This window comes from Bufo bufo, chromosome 1 (genome assembly GCF_905171765.1).
Source record: "Bufo bufo chromosome 1, aBufBuf1.1, whole genome shotgun sequence".
Taxonomy (NCBI): Eukaryota; Metazoa; Chordata; class Amphibia; order Anura; family Bufonidae; genus Bufo; species Bufo bufo.
Genome location: NC_053389.1, coordinates 67,517,668 through 67,543,555, shown reverse-complemented (window position 1 = coordinate 67,543,555; position 25,888 = coordinate 67,517,668). Strand labels below are relative to the sequence as shown.

At 43.5% G+C, this 25,888-nt stretch overlaps 1 protein-coding gene across 2 annotated transcripts in view; it reads right to left on the bottom strand.

The window, feature by feature from the left end:
• Positions 1-1,904: 1,904 nt before the first annotated feature.
• Positions 1,905-25,888, bottom strand: part of DSCAML1 (DS cell adhesion molecule like 1) — a 192,002-nt gene continuing 168,018 nt past the window's right edge. Inside the window, exons 16-32 of one of the 2 annotated variants that reach the window (XM_040425824.1) lie at positions 21,820-22,060; positions 20,513-20,659; positions 18,875-19,030; positions 18,621-18,760; positions 16,386-16,539; positions 16,154-16,271; positions 15,353-15,516; positions 15,126-15,224; positions 13,808-13,996; positions 13,349-13,636; positions 8,167-8,322; positions 7,923-7,953; positions 7,587-7,705; positions 6,689-6,844; positions 4,348-4,542; positions 3,096-3,404; positions 1,905-2,401 (exon numbers count right to left, since the gene is read on the bottom strand). In XM_040425824.1, the coding sequence (XP_040281758.1) occupies positions 1,953-2,401; positions 3,096-3,404; positions 4,348-4,542; positions 6,689-6,844; positions 7,587-7,705; positions 7,923-7,953; positions 8,167-8,322; positions 13,349-13,636; positions 13,808-13,996; positions 15,126-15,224; positions 15,353-15,516; positions 16,154-16,271; positions 16,386-16,539; positions 18,621-18,760; positions 18,875-19,030; positions 20,513-20,659; positions 21,820-22,060 (3,111 nt within the window). In that variant the 3' untranslated portion in view covers positions 1,905-1,952. The remainder of the gene's footprint in view (positions 2,402-3,095; positions 3,405-4,347; positions 4,543-6,688; positions 6,845-7,586; positions 7,706-7,922; positions 7,954-8,166; positions 8,323-13,348; positions 13,637-13,807; positions 13,997-15,125; positions 15,225-15,352; positions 15,517-16,153; positions 16,272-16,385; positions 16,540-18,620; positions 18,761-18,874; positions 19,031-20,512; positions 20,660-21,819; positions 22,061-25,888) is intronic. The other variant, XM_040425831.1, reaches the window with a different exon arrangement.

The following is a 25,888-nucleotide window of genomic DNA, read 5'->3' as shown; positions in this document are numbered from 1 at the left end:
CCATATATTCTGCTACAGAATCCAAAATAAAGGGTGCACCACCTTGGTCACTGACCAAGCACCACTAGCAGTTTATACTTTGTCAATCTCGTTGCATTAAGGGCTCATTCAGGTGGCCGTATGAATGAGTCCGCATCCATTCCACAATTTTGTGGAACGGGTGCGGACCCATTCATTTCAATGGGGCCGCAAAAGATGCAGACAGCACACAGTGTGCTGTCTGCATCTGTGGTTCGGTTCCGCAGCTCTGCGGAAAAGACAGAACATGGCCTATTCTTGTCTGCAATCCCGGACAAGAATAGGCATTTTCTATTATGGTTGCGGCCATGTGCGGTTTGCAAATTGCGGAACGCACATGGCCAGCATCCGTGTTTTGCGGATCCGCAAATTGCTCCGCAAAGCACTACGGCCGTCTGAATGGGCCCTCAAGGGAATCGGTCACCAGTTTGATACTTGTAGGTTCTAACAGCTCCAGCACATGCCGAGCCCTGATATGAACTTCTAGCTTTCTCGCCCCTGCCACTGATTGACAGATTTTTCCAACTGAATTAGCAGCAGGAAGGGGGGAAGGGGTGGAGAAATCCAGGACTCATCAACGTGTGCTGGAGCTGTTCAATACAAGATTTTAGCAAAACGGCTGAGTCAATTAAAGAAAGCGACCCAGTATTTTACTAAGAGGATCTGTCAGTAGTTTATGTTACCCTTAGTTTGGACACCATAAAACTGCTGACAGATTCCCTTTAAAGGGAGTCTGTCACCTCCATATGGCCATATACAGCGCTTACATGGCTCTGTAGCACACCTATACAGGATTGGAACGGTACCTTTGTTCTTTTCTTTAGACTTGCACAAGCAGGAAAAACGAAGTTTAATTCATATGCAAATGAGCACTCGCAAGTGCCCAGGGGGGGCGTTCAGTGTGTAGGTGCCCAGGCTGCTCTGCCTTCTTTTCACTTTACTCCTCCCGTCTCTGCCTTTGCCCACCCTCAAAGTCTCTTGCCTCATCGATAGGTCCGGACTTGGAGGGCGGGCAAAGGCAGATGCTGGGGAGGAGTAAAGTGAAAAGAAGGCAGAGCAGCCTGGGCACCTACACAGTGAACGCCGCCCCTGGGTACTTGCAAGTGCTCATTTGCATATGAATTAAACTTCGTTTTTCTTGCTGGTGCAAGTCTAAAGACAAAGACAAAGGTACCGTTCCAATCCTGTATAGGTGTGCTACAGAGCCATGTAAGCGCTGTATATGGCCATATGGAGGTGACAGACTCCCTTTAAGTTTTCCAGGTGTTCATTTTTCATTAGTACATATATACTGGAAATATCTTAAATATTTTGTCCCCTATTTAAATACATATACCACAATTTTTTGCATTAGTATTAATCCGTCTGGAGTCACCACCAAACACACTACAAACTCACTTTCACTTTGCAGCGGAGCTACGTCTTGTTTCATCTTCCTTAAAGTGCACCTATCCCTCACCAGGAGTCAACAGTTCAAAGCAATTTCTAGAAAATCTTTATTGGATTGTAAACACCAGATATGGCTTTAGAAGTGGGTGACAGGTTCACTTTAAAGGTTTACGTAAATCCATATGTGTCTTGAGATTTGCATTAACATGCTACTGCGACCAGCGACCTTCACACTCACTGCATACGGCACACTCACTCACCGTGTCCTCACTCTCGCTCCTACTTCACCCTTCTACAGATAAAATACAGGTTTCTTTTCTTATTATTTTTTTTTTTATCCCGAAGAAGAAAATAGTTATTTTTCATACAAAAATGTCAATCACCAAGTTTTTGTTAAATTCTTCATTCGTCCTTTGTGGGTTTTTTTTCTTTTCTTTTTTGAAATGTTTTTCAAAATATAGAAATACAGCCAAGACACTGCGGAGGGGGAAGGGTCTTTGCAGTCTGTGATTAAGTGGGGTAGGGTGTGTTTGCATGGGCAGGTGTCAGACCAAAGTGTAAGATTTGGAGTAAGCTCCAGCTCCTTGTTTTTGTGCCCGACCAGCTCCAGAGCTGCTCATTTCCAGCAAAGAGTCCCGGGAACCTCCCATCTTGCTGTGTTGGGTAGGCAGGCGATTTTCTAAAGGTCCAGCAGAAGCAGCAGGGTCAGCAGGGGCAGAGGGTGCTGTAGCTGCTGGGGCTGATGGGGCAGAGGCAGATGACCCAGCCATGTGCAGAGTCCGTTGAGGTAAGTTCACACTGGATGGGGCTTGGTGCGATAGACCAGGTGGGGGCTTGGCACCTGGCTCCAAAGTAAGATGGCGAGAGTGATAGCCCCGAGATAGATTGCGCATAGATGCCTCTCTGGGCGGCACAACTGGACAAGAGTCATGGGGGTCTGGCTTACGAAAATGGGGGTCAGATTTCATGTACATGGGGAGATTGCAATATTCACCTGAAAGAAAGAAAAAGAATGGTAAGCGATTAAGTCCTTTACATACAGCGAGGAAGTAACTTCTAATTTGGAGCCATTTTATTGATTTTAATGTATTTCTGGTTAAAAGCATTTTTTTAGGTTTTTATAAAAAAAAATGTTGCATGGTTTGGCTTTTACAGCTGCTATATTGCACACTTTATATCAGCAGCAGAAAGCCATTCTGTGATAAATCCATCATGCTGGCTGGCAGCTCGATCTCCAGACCCTTTCTCTCCTCTTCTGAACTCTCTTCTAAGTTGATTTATGCCCAATTAAGGTTGATTTTGTCATACATCAGCTTAGGCTAGTTTCACACTTGCATCAGGGAACGCCAACAGGCTGTTGCAGCACAGAACAGCCTGCCGGAGTTTGCTGGATCCGGCACTGCCAGATACTACCGCCTTCCCGACGGACCCCATTGACTAGAATGCGGTCTAGCAGAAATCCGGCCACTACCCGGCAAATATGGCGTGAGTGAGCTGGACCAAAACCGTTGCAATATTTTTCCGGCCAATCCCAGGCATTGTTTGCTGTACCTGCCAGCTGGAACACCGGGGATACATAGTAACTGTGTTACATATAAAGCCACTGAAGTGACAGGTAACATTTTTGAAACAGAAGACATTTTTAAAGTAACTAAGGGCCCGTATATAGATGAGAGAGTGCAGCTTACTTTTTGCTCTGTGGGGGATGGGCACAGCCACATTCTTGGTTGGATCGCTGTCCTGTGGTTTGGGAGGGGAAGCAGTAAAGCGGCAGATGCCTGGTTCAGAGGGAGTGCTCATAGAGGTCATGCTATCGCCATTGTCATTGGTTCCAGTTGTCATTTGATCAGAGGAACTGTCTGAGATGAAGCACTCGGTGATCTCAAACTTGGCGTGCTGTAACTGCTCTTCCAGCTTGGCATGCTCGTAGGCACGTGCTAGTTCTTCATACGTGGAGGATGCACTTTCTGTGGAGACCATACTGTTGCGACCCTTATCTGCAAAGAAAAATATATGGACAAGGTAACTTCACCACAACTGTCCATAGGAATTCAAGAACTTTCTCAAAAGCTTTAAAATATACAACTAGGGCCCATGGCCAGAAGCTGCACACAAACTTTCAAGCCAAATGAAGAACTTAAAGGTGTTTTCCTGAGATTTTTATATGATGACCTATCCTCAGGATAGGTCATCAATATCAGATTGGCGGGGGTCTGACACTCAGCACCCCCACTGATCAGCAGTTTCACTTGAATGGGACGGAGCTGCGCCTAGGCCACGTGACCAATGAATGTGACATCACTGGCCTAGGAAGAGATCACGGAGCACCAGTGATCAGCTGTTTGGGTCTTTTCCAAAGCAGATTGGTGGGAGTCCAACACCCCTGCCAATCTGATACTGATGACCTATCGTTAGGATAGGTCATCAATATTAAAATCTCGGACAACACCTTTAAAGAGTACCTGACAGTAGTATCAACCCTTAAACCAGGCATACTGGCTGGCAGGGTTTACCCTGCTGATTAACAAATACTTGCAGCATTCCCTGGGAAAAATACTTTTATTCTATATGCAATGTGTGTGGCCAGGACTGGAAAGTTGAGGTGCTCCGAGGACTAGGCCCAACCCCTTGGTGCACTGAAACCTTAATTTGCATGAAGAATAAAAGGCCTTTTTCTTGGGAACACTGCAACAGATTTTTGCATGACAGGTATGATTGTAATCAGCAGGATAAACCCTACCAGGCATATGCTTGGTTGAATAGGGATGATCCTTGTGACAGGTGCTGTTTATAGAAGATGGTCTACAAAAAAATCAATAGATAAATGTTGCTCAAACAAAATGCATTAACCCAACTCCAACGTATTTTAATTATTGCAATTTGTAAGAGGTGCATGACCATTATGGATTAGAGGCCACACTTTGTGCCAAGTTTACTTACCTGTGTCCTGAGAAAGACTGGCACTGTAACTATCACTCTCAGTCACAGTAATGCCATGTTGAGAACCAACAGTCCTCCAGTCAGAGGTCAGAGTTCGCGCTGGGGTAGAACTCTGGCATTTGGTGAGTGTCCACTGACTTGAATATCTGTTCCTGGTACTGTGAGCAGATTTCACGCTTTTCCGAGAAACTGGGTCTAGAGTTAAAACAGAGCAAGCGGGTTATTACCAAAAGCGGCCTCTCTCACCCTAGAATGGTTTTGTGGGTAAGAATGTACCATATGGCGCTGTCAGCTTACAAATTGTTAAAGGAAACTGTGAAACATACTGTTATCTCCTCTCTTGAAGGAACACCAAACCTAGAGATGACTGATAGAAGCACACGGTTTGTCAGTCTGCAGGTTTATAAAACAGCCGTGTAGAAATCCTGCAGAGAACACAGCTAATATCTCCCATGGGAAATGGTGTAGGTAGAGGGTACTAGTCAAAAGGCGTGGCTTAAAGGGGTTGTCCCACAAATAAAATTCTAGAGTTTTCAAACCAGCACCTGGATCTGAATACTTTTGTAATTGCTTGTGATTAATAATTTAGCATTGCCACTGAGTTATTCAATAAAATGTATCTGTATAGCGCCACCTGCTGTTTGTTCTTTTTCTTATTTCTTTGTCCGGATCACTGAGAAGGTCGCACATGCTCAGTTTCATCCTTCAACTGTCTCCTGAGCTGTGATAGGGTGAGCTGAGACACGCCCCCTTAGCTGTGATAGGGAGAGCTGAGACACGCCCCCTTAGCTGCAGCAGAAAAGACACTCCCCTTGAGCTGTCAGCTTGATAGAAATCTAGCAGAGCAATGAATGTGGAGATCTCTGGATCCATGTGAGGTACAGGGCTGGTTCTAACTTTGTGAGAAAGAGATTGTCATTTACTATATGATGTCTGATTTTGATTTTTCTTTTCCTTAATCATGGGATAACCCCTTTAACAATGTATTTTGTCATATTGCAGACAGAGAGAAGGGATGGGGGGGGGAGGCTCCTGCTGCAAACACTTGTCTTACAGTTACATTCAGGACAATGAGGAGGAGGGGAGATTTGCTTGAGCTCCAGAGACACACAAAAGATTAATTTAGATATTTCTCAGTTTTGATTGTAATATGAGACAAAATAGGATAAAAAAGTTAAAGGAAGGAACTGTTGTTTTTTTTGTGTGTATTTTCTATGTTTGATATCATAGTGTATGCCCACTGTTTCACAGTTCAGCGAGAGACTTAAAGGGGTTGTCCCATGAAAAATATTCTACAGTTTTGAAACCAGCACCTGGATCTGAATACTTTTGCAATTGCATGTAATAAAAAATGTAGCATAGCCACTGAGCTATTCAATAAAATGTATCTGTATAGCGCCACCTGCTGCTTGTTTTTTTATATTTCTTTGCCCTGCTCACTGAAAAGGCCGCACATGCTCAGTTTCATCCTTCAACTGCCTCCTGAGCTGTGATAGGGAGAACATGGACACGCCCCCTGAGCTGTTATAGGGAGAGCTGAGACACGCCCCCTGAGCTGCAGCAGAAAAGACACTCCCCTGAGCTGTCAACTTGATATAAATCTAGCAGAGCAATGAATGGGGAGATCTCTGGACCCATGTGAGGTACAGGGCTGGTTCTAACTTTGTTAGAAAGAGGTTGTCCTGGACTATATGATGTTTGGTTTTTATTTTTTACATTAGTCATGGGATAACCCCTTTAATATACATAAAATATTGTGTTATGTAGTAAATGCTTATAGTAAAGATCTGCATCCATAGTTCTGCTGGTTTCTTTTGAGAGCAGTTAGTAAGCTTATTGACCCAAATGCCTAATTGTATCTAGCCCCACATATGTGCTACAGCAATTCGACAGAGGAACAGCCTGCTGGAGTTCTCCGGGTCCGGCCTAGTCGGATAGGGCCTATCATCGCTGGAGCCTATAATTTGCAGAGATTTTTTTTCTGTCCGAATGCCAGGGAGCAGCCAGATTCCTGCCAGATCCCATTCTATGGGGTGTGACAGGCATGCCGGATCCGGAAAACTCTGGTAAGCTGCCGCAACAGCCTGCTGGATTGCTGTGCCGCATGTATGAAAGTACGTAGGCTTTTGAGCTAATATACTGTACAGGCTATGGTGTCAAGCTTATACTTCCAAGAATGCAAATCAATTACCACAGCAAGCTCTGTGTACACAATGACACAGCAAAGAATGCTGGGAGATTTCAGCTCTGAAGCCTGCAAGATTGTGAATACAGCTCTGAAATACAATACAGGCAGTAACTCAGTAACTAAATTGCAAATGTTGACATTTTGATTACATACTTGTTCCCGGTCTAATGTCGGACATGTCAATGAGTGGTCCTGTATTTTGTATCAGTGCAGGGTGATGCAAGGAAACTCCAGTGCAAAAGCTTTGTGGGTTTACAGTCTGGCTAAATTCAGGATCTGTTACAGGCAGTGTTGCTTTATCGTCACCTGCTCAAGAGATAAGAAAGAAAACATATAGCAATGTTATTATAATGTACTGAGATCGATATTAACGTAATAGGATTTAAAGCAAGCTCACGCATCGCTATGGAGAGCTATACTAAATATTAGTCTGGATATCATTTATACTAGGTAAAATGGAATTATAGGTATAATCAGCCCCATTACTGACCTAGACCACCAATAATATCACATGTTAAAGGGGTAATCCTTTTTTTTTTTATATTGATGGCCTATACTCAGGATAGGGCATCAATACCAGATTGGTGAGCACTTAGGCCTCTTCCTAGGCCAGTGATGTCACCTTATATCGGTCACATGGCCTCTAGGCGCAGCTTATTCCCATTCAAGTGAATGGCCTGAGCTTCAATATCAAGCACAGTCGCTATCCAATGGACGGGGGGCACAACCCGCCTTTTCAAACAGCTGATCGTCGGGGATGCTGGGACTCAGACCTCCACCGATCTGATATTGATGATCAATATCAAAATCCTAGATAACCCCTTTAAGCCCTAACACCCCTAGACATCCAGCGATAATACTAATGACCCATTTACCAGTCTAAACCCCCAAAGATATTAGATATTGACCCATAATCCTCTCTGACTACTAGAGATAATGTACAAATACTATCACTAACCCCTCGCCCTGCTGCCCGGGCCCAGCATTGGGACGGGGATGGTGGCATGTTTTGGAGTGGAACTCTCTCATCTATGTATAAGATGATTCTTACCAAGCTGCTTGACACCCTCTTTATCCTCAATGAGGAGCTGCACCCTGGGAATATCAATGTGTAATCTCGGTCCAGCAGGTGGACCCTTCACAGGCGTGTCAAAGCTGCGATTATTTTTGCTGGAATAAAGAATAAAAGGTTGCGAGTTTAGAAACTTACAAAAAAACAACAACAATGATGAATAAGCAAGAAAGATTTCACACTGGCCACACAATGCGGAGACGGTATAATAATCAATGCAATCAATCATAATATAGGAATGAATCATTTATAGCATGTGGTAATAACACAGGTAAATATTAAAAATTATAGGATACATTGTAGAATGACTCTCACCTGATCAGCATCTCTGCAAGACTTTTTGCATCTGTAAAACAAATTCAGAAATTCTTTAATTAAACATCATGGCGACAGAACAAGGTAATACTAAAATGGAAATAGAGATAAGATCCGTATGTTCAAACTTAGTCTATTATTTGCAAGGCAGTCAGTTCTAAAGCTGCACGCGCTACTTGAGGGTCACAGGATTTGCAGATACCTCCATGGTCACGTTGGTCCAGGACTAGAGACCTCTACTCACCTCTCAACCTCTTCAGTCTCTTCTCTTTCCTCTTCTTCCGTATAATAAACAAAAGGGCTACTCCCAATGTGGCCAAGATCACAGGACAAGCGATGGAGAACAGTTTCTTCACATCATCTCCCTCACCTTGTGCTGACTTAATGGGTGGAATTGTACCTGTAGAAGAAGACCAATATTAAGTTCAACCCAAATATTCCTCATAGCTAGAACAATATGTACGAAAAATAGCATTTACATATACCGGTAATTTGGTAGGCATTTGACATTGCTACTTGTTCTAGGACCTTGCAGACACCCATATATCACTTTTAGGCTTTTAAGTCTCACAAAAGCTATGGACGCCTTTTAAATGGATAAATTACTTTTACATATGATATTGGTTACTTTGTGTAATGTAACGTGAATTCAAAAGATTTGAGAATGAATAAGCTTATGCAGGCCAAGTGAATACATTTATTTACTAAGTGTGATTAAATATACGGTAACACAAACAAACCACACAGAATAATAAAAAGTAAATAAACATCATTAGCCTAAATATGCAACATGCAATATGGGGTGGCACTCCGGTCGCCATGTCATAGCTCATGGACGACAACCTAGGGTGTACAAGAGATAGGGCAAATCAACCCTTACATCCTACCTAGAATTAAGTCCACAGTTATTCCCATCAGCCCCTCCTCCAGTGTGCATCATGCATGTCTCTGAGATCACTCAGGAATGGGTTCTTATCAGCACAATGGGGGATGGGTACTATCTCTAAACCACTACAGTACAAAGAAAACTTTACTACACAGAGTATTAAACATAATATTAAAGAGGACAAAATTAAAGGGGACAGAACTTCCAGTACTTAAAAATACCCTTACAATACACTTCGAGTTAAAAATAAAGTTGCACTAAGTTTCAGTCTGCACTCTTCATTCCTTCATTTATTCTCAGACCACCTGATATTCAGTTTGCAACCAGCTCCTAGTTTCAGACTTTTCCCTTCTAGTAAGGCTTGATGCACACGACCGTTGTATGTTTTGCGGTCTGCAAAACACGGATGGCGTCCGTGTGCGTTCCGCAAATTGCGGAACGACACGGACAGCCATTGATATAACTGCCTATTCTTGTCCGCAAAACAGACAAGAATAGGACAGGTTATATATTTTTTTCCGGACCACGGAACGGAGCAATGGATGCGGACAGCACACGGAGTGCTGTACGCATCTTTTGCGGCCCCATTGAAGTGAATGGGTCCGCATCTGAGCCACAAAAACTGCGGCTCGGATGCGGACCAAAACAACGGTCGTGTGCATGAAGCCTAATACTGTAATCTGTATATGATGGATTTGTGTGTCCAGGATGCTGCTTTCTTCCCCTGCAAACTGCCATGTGTGTTCACTTTCCTCCCTATCTATGTCTGACTTGGCAGCACCAGCAGATAGGTGAAGGACTCTGCAGAAGCAAAATGGTTGAAATTTTTTTATGAAGACTATTTAGAAAGTTCATAAGGCTATCAATATCAGATTGGTGGGGGTCCGACATCCCGATGATCAGCTGTTCCCAAGTAGCTATAGTCCCAGAACTACACAGCTTAGTCCATTGTGTAGTGTACGTAACTGGTTATTGCAGCGCTGCTCCCATTCACTTCAATGGGAGCAGCAGTAACCAGCTTAATTTAATACATAATGGATGAAGTTGTGTCATTCTGATTGGAAGGGTGTTGGACCCACACTGATGTAATATTGATGGCTTATCCTGAGGCTAGGCCATCAACATCAAAATCCTGGACAATGACTTTAAGAGTCAAAAAATCTGTGCAAATCTGTCTATAGCCGCCACCTTGTGTAAATGGGGATTTGCTGGCCAGAAATAATGATTCTCTATGGGGATGCTAGATCGCAGTAGTGATCACTCGTCCCCATACAGAAGAGATGATTGCTGCTCTCACCTCTTATGAGCAGACAATCATCAGGACTGAATGGTTCATTCATAGTAATTGTCTGCTCAGTCAGCCCATGTAAAGGGTTCTTATGACTGGACACCTGATGAAATCAATGAAGGACCATAGTGTCCAGTGTTAACACAAATATAGAAAACTAAAGAGGAGCTGTCACCTCTCCTGACATGTCTGTCAGGCCTCTTGCACACAGCCGTTGTGAGGCCGTTCCGTGCATTGGGGACCGCAATTTGCAGTCCCCAATGCACGGGCACCATCCGTGGGGCTGCCGCAACAGATCCAGACCCATTAAAGTTGAATGGGTCCGTGATCCGTCCACACCGTAAAAAAATAGAACAAATAAATGGGAGCACACGACCGGTGACCGCATATTACAGACCCGCTGTTTGCTGCAATACTAGCCAATACTGGCCTTGGCCAGCAACTTATAGTACTTAAATGAATACCACATGAAATAACAATTCTGTAGTATCTTTTCTTATAATGTGTTGTGTTGTTCCTCTGTTATTCCTATTAGACATTTTTTTTTAGTAACTTGTCAACTGGGCGTTAGCATTTCTTTTCTCAAAGAGGTGTGTACCTACACCGTCTGACATTGTCAGCAGCGACTGGACAGTGTCAGACTGTGCAGAGACCTCCCCCCCACAACTGGTAACACCCAGTGGTATCTTTATACATACATTTCTAATGGGAAAAGTAGAGGAATGGCACAACATAGAGTTTTAAGAAAATGCGTTCCAGAATTCTGTGATTATGGGGAATAAAATTATTTCCTAAAACAGACATGTCAAGTGATTTCCTAAAACAGCTCCACACCCGTCCATGGATTGTGCCTGTTATTACAACTCGGCTCCACTAAATAGAACAGGGCTGAACTGCAATACCATATACATCCTGTGGACAGGTGTGGCGCTGTTCTAAGAAGAAAGCAGACATGTTTTTCTAATACTTTACAGTCATTTAACTACAGCCAAGCAAACTATGAACAACTATAGCGAAGACATAGTGACCAGCGTCATCCAGGGGTGAAATGAACAACAGGGGGCAGTATATGTATTTATGGTACATTCTAGACCCGGCCAAATACCATCCTCAGTACATCATGCATTGGCCTATTCTAAATGAATATCCATCTCTTCAGAGCAGCAAATCAAAGACACACGTTCACATGCGCAGAACCCTTTAAAAATATGTTTTTCCAGCTAAATTAAAACCTGTCACAAAAAAAAGTTTCTGTAAAACTAGTTCTAGAGATCAAAGGCTTGTCGGAGAGTGTGAAATGCGAGGTGTGGGATTAATAAATGAATAGAAATGGCTTCTTTTACATCAAACACCAGGGGTTTGTCATTAACTGCAGTGTTTATTTGAATGAATGCCCCAAAGCATCGAACTGCACATGAAAGACGTGAGCGCGGCCATCGCGTGCTGTATCCTCTCCAAAATATACAGGTGGGATGGGGGAGATTCATCCTGCAAAGGAAACAGGAAGCAGCCAATCAGATCTCAGCTTTCATTTTCTAAAGGGCTGCTGAAAAATGAGAGCTGAAATCTGATTGGCTGCTGTGGGCAACTGCTTCCTGTTTTCTTGGATGAACGGCCACTATTATGTCTTTATATTTTTGATAGGAAATGGCAAAATGATGGCCATGTTTTTTTACTTTCTTTCTTGTACCCCTGCCCATGCACACCCAGTCTAATGTCACCATGCAGGATAGGCAGTTCTATGGGGGTGCCGGCCGGGTGTATTGCGGATCCGCACTACGGACGTCTGAATGGACCCTTAAATTGTATTACTTGGGTCAAACGTTTTGGATATCCTTCCACAAGCTTCTCACAATAGTTGGTCGGAATTTGGGCCCATTCCTCCTGACAAAACTGCTGTGACTGAGCCATGTTTGTTGGTCGCCTTGCTCGCACCTGCCTTTTCAGCTTTGCCTATAGATTTCCAATAGGATTGAGATCAGGGCTTTGTGATGGCCGCTCCAAAACACTGACTTTGTTATCCTTAAGCCACTATGTACGGTATTAGTAACCCTTATATAATATGTATTATTATTACATGTCGTTCAGGGTGACTAATACATATCTTAATATTACATCTTATGTTAGCCTTGGATAAGGTTGACCATAGTCAGATTTGAACCCAGGACCCCAGTGACAACAGTGCTAACCACTGAGACACCATACTGCCCCGCAGCAGTTCTGGGTGCAGAGGGTATATTAGTCAAACAGCAATGTGGGTTGTGGTAATAAAGGAGAGCTGATGGAGCAGTTGGCAGGACATGTCCAGACTTCCCAGGAAATCTGGGACGGTTGGGAGATGTGCCTTCGATATGGTTTTAATCAATTTTTAAGACCCCTGGCAAAGTCAATTTTTATTTAGTCAGATGACTCAGAAGGAGCAACCCCACATAGGAACCTCCCCCTAAATGCACCCTATTAAATCTCTACACTGTCCTGACAAGCACTGGTTCATCATGGGAATCACAATACAAAATAGGAAGTAACTCCACAATAAAGATGCACAGAAAAAATGCCCTTCGGCTAGATGTAAAAGACACCTGGGCACCATAAGAAAACATGCATCAATTTCAAGGCCTACATAGGAGTCACTTACATCACCCACGTGCCCAGGAGATCCGGTCAGCTCCTGGCACCACTTGACAATTTACTGCAATTTATGTGTTTGAGGCCTCCAGGTTGGTGAAAGTTACCATGTCCTGGTTTTTACTATATGCTCAATAAAAGTTATGTTTTATGTAGCATATTTTCCAGTGACAGGGTGCCAAATCTGTATGGTGCCTTTATTTACAAATATTCCATTTTCTGACCCAATTATTTGTGCTCTTAGGGTCCATTCACATGTCCGTAAGTGTTTGGTGGATCCGCAAAACACTGACACCGACCATGTGCACATGGGCACTATAATAGAAAATGCCTATTCTTGTCCGCTATTGTGGACAAGAATAGGACATGTTCTATTTCTTTGCGGAGCCACGGCCCGGAAGTTCGGCGCTGCAGACTGGAAGTGCAGATGCGGACAGCACCTGTGTGCTGTCCGCATCTTTTCCAGGCCCCATTGAAAATAAATGGGTCACTACCCGTTCCACACGGTCGTCTGAATGGGGCCTTATTTGTAAACTGTAAAAATGGAATCCTTCAGGGTATAAAAGAAAAACCTGATACAGTACAGTAAGCCGGGCCTCACAGACGCAATACAGACAGCGTACTTACTCCCATCATAGTCCAGTGTTGCAAACTGTGACGTCTCATTTCCGCATCCAGCACTGTTACATGCCCTCATCTTCAGCTCGTACCAGGTGGCCTCTCGGAGGTCGGTGAGGAAGACGTCACTTGTAACATTAGCCTTCAGGCTCTGCCATTGCCAGCTGTTGCGTGGACGGTACTCTAGGATTACAGACGTAATGGGACATCCTCCACTGTTCCATCCATGGAGGTTCAGGCGGGCATGAGTTGAGTTCACGTGAGTGAAGAGGGGCTGGTCTTTGTTAAAAGATGGTTCTGTAAAAATAAGAAAAAGAAAAAGGGTCAAAATGCCAAAGTAATGATGGTGAAATATAAGGCAATGTTAGAATGCCACAATGATAGAGGCTGAGCAAGGGAGATGATCAAAAATGAACAAGCAGAGGTAAAGGGGATGAAATGGAAATTCTCTAGTAAGGAAGTTCTTACCTCTCCCATGAGTCTTGGCCTCGATGATTTCGCTGATTCTTCCAGCTCCAACACTGTTCTTGGCTGCCAGCTTAACTTTATACCAAGTTCCACATCGCAAATTCTCCAGGCGGAATGATCGCTCAGAGGAACTGATGAAAACATCCCTCCACTCTTCTCCATTATCTACAGAGTACTGTAGGACAAATCCTAAAGGTGGAAAAGAGAACATTTTAGGCTGGGTTCACATATGCATTGTGAACTCTGGTTGAGGAACAGACCAGCAGGGTTCACTGAATCCGGCATAGACAGATACTGCCGTGCACCACCACATCCCACTGACTATAGTGGGATCTGAAGAGGGTTTAAGATGCTTTCCGGCATAAATGCTGGCTTCTGGCGGTCAAAAAATACTGTATGTGTCATGGAAAGTGCCAGACCCCTATTCAGATCCCATTATAGTCAAATGGATCTGGTGGTGCAAGGTGCTATCTGGCTATGCTGGATACGATGAACTCCAGTAGTCCGTTCTTCTACCAGAACGCATATCTTAACCTGGCCTTATAAAGTACTGGTAGCTCTAAAGCAGGGGTTCAAGGGCGTGATGTCATTGTGTGTGACCTCCAACCATGAACCCCATATTACTATACTGTGTTATGCCTAGTGAAGCCGTGAAGGGGCAGTGCAAGCGTGGTATTTTCTGTGGTGCCCCATAAATCCCCTGATGCCCTGTCCTCCCTACAGTAGGACATGAGGTAGAAAGCTGGCCATGCATGTGTGGGGGACTACACCTTGTAGTTTATGGTATTTATGAAAAGCCACTCCCATAAACTATAGTGGAGAGAGACATACATACTCCTACTCTCTGATGTGGCATTGGAACCCCTTTTCTCCAATAAGTGAGCATCCTAGTAGTGGAACCATCACTGATATACTGACGTTATGCCAGGGGGAATACCCCTTTTAAGTTTTATTACGCCCCTTAGGGGTGCTTGAATCTGATGTAACCCTTGAACCAGAACCAAAGGTTGTGCACCGCTACAATACAGGTCTCAATGTACAACCTAAAGGTCCCCATACACATTAGACATCATTAGCCGAACATAACAATTTTGGTGGGGCCAGCTATCTAATGTGTATGGGGGTCTCCTTACTCTCCCTGACAGAAGAGAATGGAGGAAAGAAGGATTGGGCAACTTAAATTTCAATGCTTGATCCTTTTATGCAGTGACACCGAGCATGCATGTGTATGGGGACGTCAGGAGGAATGGACTCTTTTACAAGCAAACCAAACACAACTTGCATTGAATGATACTGCAAGATGACAACATAAATATACCTCTTATAGAGCTTCCACCATTGTCTCCTGGGATCCAGGCCAATGTTATAGATGAAGCTGAAGATTTAGACACTGTGAGGCGAGGCTGGTCAGGAGGGACTTCAGGAGAAATGAGACAAGTAGTTACGACACAATATAACTTTTAATGATTAGACTACAATTCTCTTCCTTTATCATGTAGCCCTCAACTCTGTCCATGAATGATCTGCCAGACCTTCCCTTCTTACCTTGCACAAGGAGATTAACAATTATTGTGTCAAAACCCAGAGTGTTAGTGGCTGTGCAAGTGTAGTATCCAGAATCTTCTGCTTTGACAGAACGTAGTGTGAGAGTGCCATTCGGGTGAATTACCCTATGCCCATCTAGTGCCACTGGAATAGCAGAGTCCTCACTATGGGAGAAGAGACAGAGATTTTCATTGCCATGGCAGGATGGATACACTTGAAGTCTATAATGACACCAAAGAAATTCCATATTTTCTGACATGTCATGTCCTTACAGCTAACCTGAAGGAAGTCATCAATGTCTGACAAAAAGGTGCAACGTTCAAGCAATAGTCAAGAACCTTAAAAGGGTTGTCCACTCCTTTACTACTGATGGCCTGTCCTCAGGATAGACCATCAATATCTGAATGGTGGGGGTTCGACACCTTGGTGATCAACTTGGGGTTCCACACCTTGCTGACACCCCCCTGATGGACAGAGCTGGTTACTGCAATGGTGTTCCCACTAATGTAAATGGGAGCAACGCTGCAATAAGTAGCTCGATCCACTAAATGAATGGAGCTGTGTAGTTCCAGTGCTGGAGCTACTCTGAAACTGCTGATCGGTGGGGAGCGGGGTGTTGAACCCCCACGGATCACATACTATCCTGAGGATAGGTCCTCATAGCAAAAGAGAGGACAATCTCTTTAAGAACATTTCTCAAACTTTTATTGTTCCATGGAAGTGGAAACTCATGTCCCTTGAAGATCTGTGGACCAAGATTGCTAAAATAACATGATTTAAAGGTTAATAACTCAAAATTACCTGTCTTTAGTCCATTTCATGGCTGGAGCTGGATCCCCTACAGAACTGCATGGCAGTCGGACATCCTTCATCCAGGGTGTACTGACTGTGCCACCAAATGATATAATTTTGGCAGGAGCTGTGATAGAATATATGGCTCTCATTATTATGGCAGCTGAAATCCTAACATAATTCTATTGTATTCCATATTTCATATGATTTTAATGTAAAAGTACAGAAAATCGGTCCCTACCTTTTCCTGCAGGCTCAATCATCACCCTTTCACTCACGTTGCCCCGTCCTGCTGATGTCACAGCCGCTACCCAGAGCATGTACTGCTGCCCTCGAAGAAGATGCATAATCCGGTAATGTAGAAATTCTGGGCTGGTCTCGTATTCACTGGGTGCCTTTAAAAAAAAAATCAGGTCAGTTACAAATCACAACGTCAAGGTAGAAAAAGCTGAAAATTTGGATGGCAAAGTGTTAACATGCATACAATGTGGCTTTAGGAATTGCATATAAGAAAATTATTTAACTCATACCTAATTAAAGCTAATTAGCTGCTACTTTTTAGCCAGCAGCATCATCTTTTCCATCTAGAGACTGAGGGGGAAAAAAACTTCAAAAGAGTAAAAACTTCAAAGATTTCCATTTTATTAAGATGAATCTTCCTCCCTTAGAGAGAGGAATAGAAAACATCGGGTGGCAGAGAACACAGAGCTTGCTGGAAACAGTAGTAATGGAAGCTGAAGGGGCACGTGACAGCATTCTGAGTCAACTAAAATGCAAGTGCATGCCCTCATCATCTCCCACCTGGACTACTGCAACATCCTTCTCTGTTGCATCCCATCTAGTACCATCTCATGCCTCCAATCTATCCTCCACCCTGCTGTCTGGTTAATCCACCTCTCCCCTCCTTTCTCCTCTGCTTCTCCCCCATCTGCCAAGTCCTTTACTGGCTCCCCATTACCCAGCAAATTTTGTTTGAAATACTAACAACTACTCTGTACCCTCCTTACATCTCTGACCTGCTTTTCCCGAGATGTCCCCACACATAATCTCAGATCCTCACAGGACCTCCTTTGTTCTCCTTTTGTCTGTTCCTCTCATAATCACCTACAAGATTTCTCACGTACCTCTCCCCTACTCTGGAACCCAATACCGCAGTACACCACACTCTCCCCCAACAGTCAAACCTTCAAAAACAACCTGAAAACCCTACTCTTTAGTAAAGCCTACCACCTGCAATAGGCATGCTGCCACCACACAGCCAGATGAGCAGCCCTACCCTCACCTACTGTGTTCTTCTCTTGTAGATTGTAGGCTCTGGCGGGCAGGGTCCTCACCCCCTCTGTACCAGTTTGTTACCAAGTTCATGCCTGTTGTACATGTGTTTTTAAATTATTTATGTGAACCCCTTCTTAGTTGTACAGTGCAATGGAATTAATGGCGTTCTCAAATAAATAATAATAATAGTGAAAGTTTGAGAGGATAAAGCATACATTAAAGGGGTACCCCATCTCAAAAGGGATGGTATCATATTAGGACATGCCATCACTTTATGATCATTGAAGGTCCAACCTCTGGGACCCCCACTCATCCTGAGAAAGAAGCTGGAGACTGATCCAGCACTGTGGCTTCTTCACTGCTGACCGCCTGGCTGTAGAGGGAACTATTAGCGGCGTCATTCGCTTGAAAGGAGCTGTGCTGCAGTTACCCTGCACAGTAGGTGGCGCTGTGCAAGGAAAGACTATGCAGGGGCTATAGCACAGATTCAGAACTGGCCCTCACTGTTCATAAAGTAATAGCATATCCCAGCAATACGCCGCCATTTTTGACACCCTTTTCACTAAAGGAAGGAATCATCTTCATAGAGGAAGGTTCACATTTATGTTGTTCTGTTGCAGATTGAAAGAAAAAGTAGTCCTGCATGCAGCACTATTCTTCCAGTAAACCAATGGGATCAGTTGGACACCTTCGGTGTCCACTGTGTGATGGATCCCTCACAGCGTTGTGTATTTTGTAAAAACCAGAAGCGACAACGCAGATGTGAACAGAGCCTGAAAATGACAAAAACGCGTCTAGCTCTGTCTTCAGATTTAAGGGGTTATATGAAGATAGAAAAAAACATGGTCACATTCGTTCTCCATGGGCTGCGTTTGGTCTTGAATGAAGTTGACCTGCAGAACCAGAGACATTGGAAAATTGTGGTGCTGTTTCCAGAACAACACCAACCATGTTTTTCTCACCTAATACCACCCCATTTATTGTTCACCTTCGTGCCTTCAACTTCATTTTCACTTGGCCAACTGAATAGACACATAAGAACCTGTCCAACCTGAGGTCCTCTAAGAAGATAAGGGCAAAGACAGCGACCAACTGGTAATAAGGTTTTATCAGTCCAGAATTTCATAAAGATCTAAAGGTGATGGGTCATGGATAAACTGTGGCATGAATATACAGGTTTACTAGGTTTCATCACACTTACAGGCTGACCAGATCCAGGCACTGAGCAGAATATGGTATATTTGCGAATTATGCCATTGGGTTTAGTTGGAGGTAGCCAAGAGACCACAACGCTGCTTGATGAGGCTGGTACAGCTTTAATTCCTGCAGGGGGACCTGGGACTGAATCAAATACAGGAGTCGTTAGCCGTGTGCATGCAGGTTATACTACACAATTCACTGTCCGGTTACAAGCAATGCTCCAATATCCACGTCCTCAGACATCACGCTACTCACTGTCCTCCTTGGTTTGCAGGTACAGCACACTGCTGCGTACTCCATCCCCTGCCTGAGTGTAAGCCAGGACTTGCACGCTATAATTGGTGAACTTCTCGAGAGATTTCAGCTCCACTCGCTCCCGAGGGGTGGTTATATTCTGCATTTCTCCCCATTCTGCAGACAAAAAGGGTACAGCATCTAGTAGATGGAAAACATGGGATAATATTAAACATGGATGAAACTTTGCAATTTACACTATATTCTTGGAGACCAAGACTGTACAGTGGCATTGTGCACTGTCTACACCCCCGAGTCTGTGCACCTGCTGTTTACACTGAAGTCTACGTATGCATCATACACATTGACTGGCAGTACAGATGGGTTCAGTCGGTAAACAATACAAGGAACCTCCAAACAACCTCCATATGATTAGAACTCCTAAAAGATGTAATAAGGATTCAATAAAATTGAGATGTAAATATACAGGGGGATGATATACACCTTCACTATACACACCTCCACATGCTATATAGTGTGATGCCGATGGTCAGTGTCCCCAGCATCTCCTGATTCCTCAAGAAGCTCTCTGCTGCTGTTGGTTCATGTCTGCCAGTGTCCCTCTGCTTCCGTCGTGCATAGTTGCCGTAGTGTGTCTTGTCTGGTGCTACACTGTAGTCCTCTTCTGGCCATCTCCTGTCTACTAGTTCTTGCTTTGGTCCCTTAGGGCGTGTGTGCACTCTACAAGTCCTTTAAAGTCCAGTGTGTGCCTGATCTGTCCCTAGTCCGATAGCTGTGTTCCATGGGTCATTTAAGGCGCCTTCCCTTATGGGAAAGTGCCTGAGCAGTAAGGTTCTTCGCCAGTCTAGATCGTGCAAACACAGTTGACCTTTCTAAACTGCTGTGCTTGACCTCAGCCTGTTTATCATGCTCAATCTGACCCGCTTGCCCTGACCTGTTGTTGGTTTACTGGGTTTAGCAAAATACATCTCCATTGACCTCAGCCTGTCCACTGATCATCCACCTGCATCTCTCCCCTTGCTGCCATGACCCAGGTGGGTCAGCAGTCACTGAACAGAAACTACTTCCAAAGGTGGTGGGCAGATAATCCCCCTGCAGCAAAGTCCAGATTCCCGCATAGGAGTGAGATGACAAAGAGTCAAAGCTCTAAGTGAAATCTGTTCAGTGACCCAGTGGATCCACACCTGCTGTGCTACATAAAAAAAGTTTCATCTTCTCCATAAAACACAAAAGCTTTCTTAAGGTGAATGTCCAGTCAGGAGGTCAAAAATGATATGTACTTGCTATTAATTTTCTTCAGATCTAGCTGCTTGGCTGCTTTCTATCTCATCTATATTAAGCAGATCTGGAGTCTCTGACTACAGATTGGCTGCAGTGCCTGCAGGGAGTCTGAGGTAGTCTAAGACACGCCCTCTGTCTCCTTATTGGTTCAGTATGCTGCTCTCTCCCACCCCCTGTGGCTCTGCTTCCTCAGATTGGTTGCTTTGTATAAACACAAGTCTTTCACCAGGAAGGGAGGAGAATGAGCATGAGTAATGGGGAGCCAGGAGGGTTTCTTTATTAAAGCACCAAAAATCCACCTGCCAAATAACTTCAAGCCCATTTCTTTCTCTCCTAATTGTCTTATTTAAAACTTACCTCCATCAGGATAGAGTGACCAGTAGATGACTCTGTAACCCTTAAGAAGCCCATTCAGAGAACTTCGAGGTGGCTCAGACCAAGAAATTACAGCCACGTCAGATGTGATGGAAAGAGCTCGTATGTTCTCTGGAGGCTGACTTGGCACTGTGGATGATATATAGTAGATTGTAGTACAGTAGTATAGTGACACCCATGAATACATAACATATAAAACTATGTACATTCATTATAAGCATATAAACAATATTGATGCTCGTTTAGCCTCCATCGGGTAAAGGAGCTCTATGGATACATTTGGTATATATGCCTGGAGCTCTTCTCAGTGTACAGTATATGTCAATCGAGCTCTAATGTCATATGAACAGAAATGACCTGGTATAATAGTCATTTACCCATAGCATGGAGCCAGCAGACTTCTAGGGAAGTATGTATGGAGCCATATAGCGTATTTTCTGTCCGACACCATATGCATGGGACATAAGAGAATGGCACCATGTTCCATGGTAATTCATAGAGATGCGATCCTGTACAATAGCGTATGCTCAAGCAAGGTATGTTCACACATGTCAGATTTGCAAACCGTAAATTTGACATGTACCATATTTTGGCCCACTGAATTCTGGTCTGATGTGCACGAGGATTCACCCCGTTCAATGGGGCTAGTCCACATCAGGCTAATCTGCTGGCCTTCTTGTGCAGAGTCCGCAGGAGTAAGTAGCAAAGAGAAATTTTCCATGGCGTGTGAATATGTATTGGGACCTGCATGGGACCTTCAGAAATGTCTGCAAAATGCAGGGCTGCGGAACAGACTTATGGATGCGGACTGCACATGGGTGTGCTGTCCGCATCTTTTGCTGCCCCAATGAAATGAACGGGTCTGCCAAAAATACGGATTGGATGCAGACCAAAACCACGGTTGTGTGCATGAGGTGATAGGCTCCAAATGGGTTGTCTTCTGCTGGACTTTTAGGGTGCATTGACACAACCGTAAGTATTTTGTGGTCTGCAAACTGAAGCTGTGTTCATGCCGCATCACGGTGAGGCCCACTGACTTCAATGGGTCCATGGTCCACATGTTGCGGCAAAGTATAGGACATGTCCTATTTGTTGCTGTGCGTCTCACTGGAGAATCCTCTGGAGACCCAGTCCATCCAGATTACTAGAGTCACCTCTACATGTATGCTCACCTGTAGCCATCCTATGAAGTAGAATATTTCTCTGTTTTTGCAGAGTACTAAGGGTTGGCTTCTGTTAGCGTATCGGCTATAGTTACAATACAACACGGAGAATAATACCGCACTCACCATCCTCTAAGGTAGTAGCATTGATCTCAGTGGAAGACGGTCCAGTTCCTGCTCTATTAAACGCTTGGACGACCACTCCATATTGAGCAAACTTCTTCATGTTGTCCAAAGTGTAGATCTCCCCATCTCCTGTAGCTTTCATCTCCACGATACTATACTGGCCGTTACTACCTGGCCCGTTCTCTCTGTAGCCAATCTGGTACCCACGGATCACGCCATTCTGTAGTTCTTTTCTTGGTGCCTAGGAGATTAAGGTTATTGAAATGTGACTCAGAGCCAACATTAGGCAAGCATCCCAGAAATGCAATGAATTGACCCATGAGAAAGTCACTTATATATCTAAAACGGCATCGGATACTATACAATAAAAAGACATATGAGGCACTGGGCTGACGATTATGTCAAAAGGGAGAATACTTAGATCTTAAAAATGAAAATCTTCCTTTATCAACTGCAGTATACAGGGAGTGCAGAATTATTAGGCAAGTTGTATTTTTGAGGATTAATTTTATTATTGAACAACAACCATGTTCTCAATGAACCCAAAAAACTCATTAATATCAAAGCTGAATATTTTTGGAAGTAGTTTTTAGTTTGTTTTTAGTTTTAGCTATTTTAGGGGGATATCTGTGTGTGCAGGTGACTATTACTGTGCATAATTATTAGGCAACTTAACAAAAAACAAATATATACCCATTTCAATTATTTATTTTTACCAGTGAAACCAATATAACATCTCAACATTCACAAATATACATTTCTGACATTCAAAAACAAAACAAAAACAAATCAGTGACCAATATAGCCACCTTTCTTTGCAAGGACACTCAAAAGCCTGCCATCCATGGATTCTGTCAGTGTTTTGATCTGTTCACCATCAACATTGCGTGCAGAAGCAACCACAGCCTCCCAGACACTGTTCAGAGAGGTGTACTGTTTTCCCTCCTTGTAAATCTCACATTTGATGATGGACCACAGGTTCTCAATGGGGTTCAGATCAGGTGAACAAGGAGGCCATGTCATTAGATTTTCTTCTTTTATACCCTTTCTTGCCAGCCACGCTGTGGAGTACTTGGACGCGTGTGATGGAGCATTGTCCTGCATGAAAATCATGTTTTTCTTGAAGGATGCAGACTTCTTCCTGTACCACTGCTTGAAGAAGGTGTCTTCCAGAAACTGGCAGTAGGACTGGGAGTTGAGCTTGACTCCATCCTCAACCCGAAAAGGCCCCACAAGCTCATCTTTGATGATACCAGCCCAAACCAGTACTCCACCTCCACCTTGCTGGCGTCTGAGTCGGACTGGAGCTCTCTGCCCTTTACCAATCCAGCCACGGGCCCATCCATCTGGCCCATCAAGACTCACTCTCATTTCATCAGTCCATAAAACCTTAGAAAAATCAGTCTTGAGATATTTCTTGGCCCAGTCTTGACGTTTCAGCTTGTGTGTCTTGTTCAGTGGTGGTCGTCTTTCAGCCTTTCTTACCTTGGCCATGTCTCTGAGTATTGCACACCTTGTGCTTTTGGGTACTCCAGTGATGTTGCAGCTCTGAAATATGGCCAAACTGGTGGCAAGTGGCATCTTGGCAGCTGCACGCTTGACTTTTCTCAGTTCATGGGCAGTTATTTTGCGCCTTGGTTTTTCCACACGCTTCTTGCGACCCTGTTGACTATTTTGAATGAAACGCTTGATTGTTCGATGATCACGCTTCAGAAGCTTTGCAATTTTAAGAGTGCTGCATCCCTCTGCAAGATATCTCACTATTTTTGACTTTTCTGAGCCTGTCAAGTCCTTCTTTTGACCCATTTTGCCAAAGGAAAGGAAGTTGCCTAATAATTATGCACACCTAATATAGGGTGATGATGTCATTAGACCACACCCCTTCTCATTACAGAGATGCACATCACCTAATATGCTTAATTGGTAGTAGGCTTTCGAGCCTATACAGCTTGGAGTAAGACAACATGCATAAAGAGGATGATGTGGTCAAAATACTCATTTGCCTAATAATTCTGCACGCAGTGTATTTTACAGGAATAGGCATACAGCAAAATTGGAGCATAGTAGGAACAAGTGAGCAATGGACGAGGAAACTGAGATTTAGAGAAAGTTCCAACAAAATATAAGAGCTCTTTTCATACTGCTCTTCCCCTACACGAGAGCTCCTGTCACAGACATCAAAGGGATCAATAGACCCCGATTCTCCTTCTGACCCCCATACTTTGGTTTTGCTGTTTTCTTGCTGTAGGGAATATTGCAGCAGAGTACACTATTCCATCCATACAGAAGGTACATACAAATATGTACCTCAACATTTTTTAGAAATGGGAGCCTATGGGTGACAGATGTGCTCCTCATGGTAGGAAACCTATGCCGTACACTGCAGAAGGCAGAGTGAAGGGAGGCGAATAGTTAGCACAATATGAAATAAATCCTAATTTTATTGCAACAGGCGGCTCTCATTGTGCTTAACTTTCTTTTACTACTCCCATAGCAGCAAGAACTATTACAACAGGTGAATGAAAAGTTTTTTCAAAACAGGTAATCAGTATGTAAATGAGGAATCACAGGTAGTCAAGCAATAAGCATCCCAGTTTATATAAAGGTGAAGAGAGCATAGACCCCTCCTCTTTCTTGCTGCTCCCAAACAAGAGATGCGTATAGATTTTTTCTTCTGTTATTATAATTCATATTTGTGGTAAAAATTTGCGAATTAATTGCTTTAATAGTTTTAATTATATTCGTATTACCTATATGTTGCCTATTGAATCCCCTATCGCCGTTTATTCCACTAGCGCATAAGAATTTTAGTTTTAACCACTATTATAATCTTCTGCTCTTTTCTGTCACCTTTAACGTTGTCTTACTTACTTCTATTACCTCTATACGAGTCTCCCGTTCGTCCCCTTGCATTCAGAAGCGCCATCTTACACTGAACGCCGTAATCTCGGATATCTCAAGATTTCGGGCGCTCTGCTTAATCTGTATGGTAATTCGCACGCGCTCCCGATTTCATCTCAGAGTGCGTCTCTTCACCTCACAGAGCATACTCCACACCTCTCACTGAGTACACTCGACTAATTAATCAATTAATTAATTAATTATAACTTTCCTCATTTCCTCTGTAAGTATACCTAATACAGTCATTTTTATATATATATATATATATATATATATATAGATATAGTACAGACCAAAAGTTTGGACACACCTTCTCATTCAAAGAGTTTTCTTTATTTTCATGACGATGAAAATTGTAGATTCACACTGAAGGCATCAAAACTATGAATTAACACATGTGGAATTATATACATAACAAACAAGTGTGAAACAACTGAACATATGTCATATTCTAGGTTCTTCAAAGTAGCCACCTTTTGCTTTGATTACTGCTTTGCACACTCTTGGCATTCTCTTGATGAGCTTCAAGAGGTAGTCCCCTGAAATGGTTTTCACTTCACAGGTGTGCCCTGTCAGGTTTAATAAGTGGGATTTCTTGCCTTATAAATGGGGTTGGGACCATCAGTGGCGTTGAGGAGAAGTCAGGTGGATACACAGCTGATAGTCCTACTGAATAGATTGTTAGAATTTGTATTATGGCAAGAAAAAAGCAGCTAAGTAAAGAAAAACGAGTGGCCATCATTACTTTAAGAAATGAAGGTCAGTCAGTCAGCCGAAAAATTGGGAAAACTTTGAAAGTAAGGGCTATTTGACCATGAAGGAGAGTGATGGGGTGCTGCGCCAGATGATCTGGCCTCCACAGTCACCGGACCTGAACCCAATCAAGATGGTTTGGGGTGAGCTGGACCGCAGAGTGAAGGCAAAAGGGCCAACAAGTGCTAAGCATCTCTGGGAACTCCTTCAAGACTGTTGGAAGACCATTTCAGGGGACTACCTCTTGAAGCTCATCAAGAGAATGCCAAGAGTGTGCAAAGCAGTAATCAAAGCAAAAGGTGGCTACTTTGAAGAACCTAGAATATGACATATTTTCAGTTGTTTCACACTTGTTTGTTATGTATATAATTCCACATGTGTTAATTCATAGTTTTGATGCCTTCATAGTCATGAA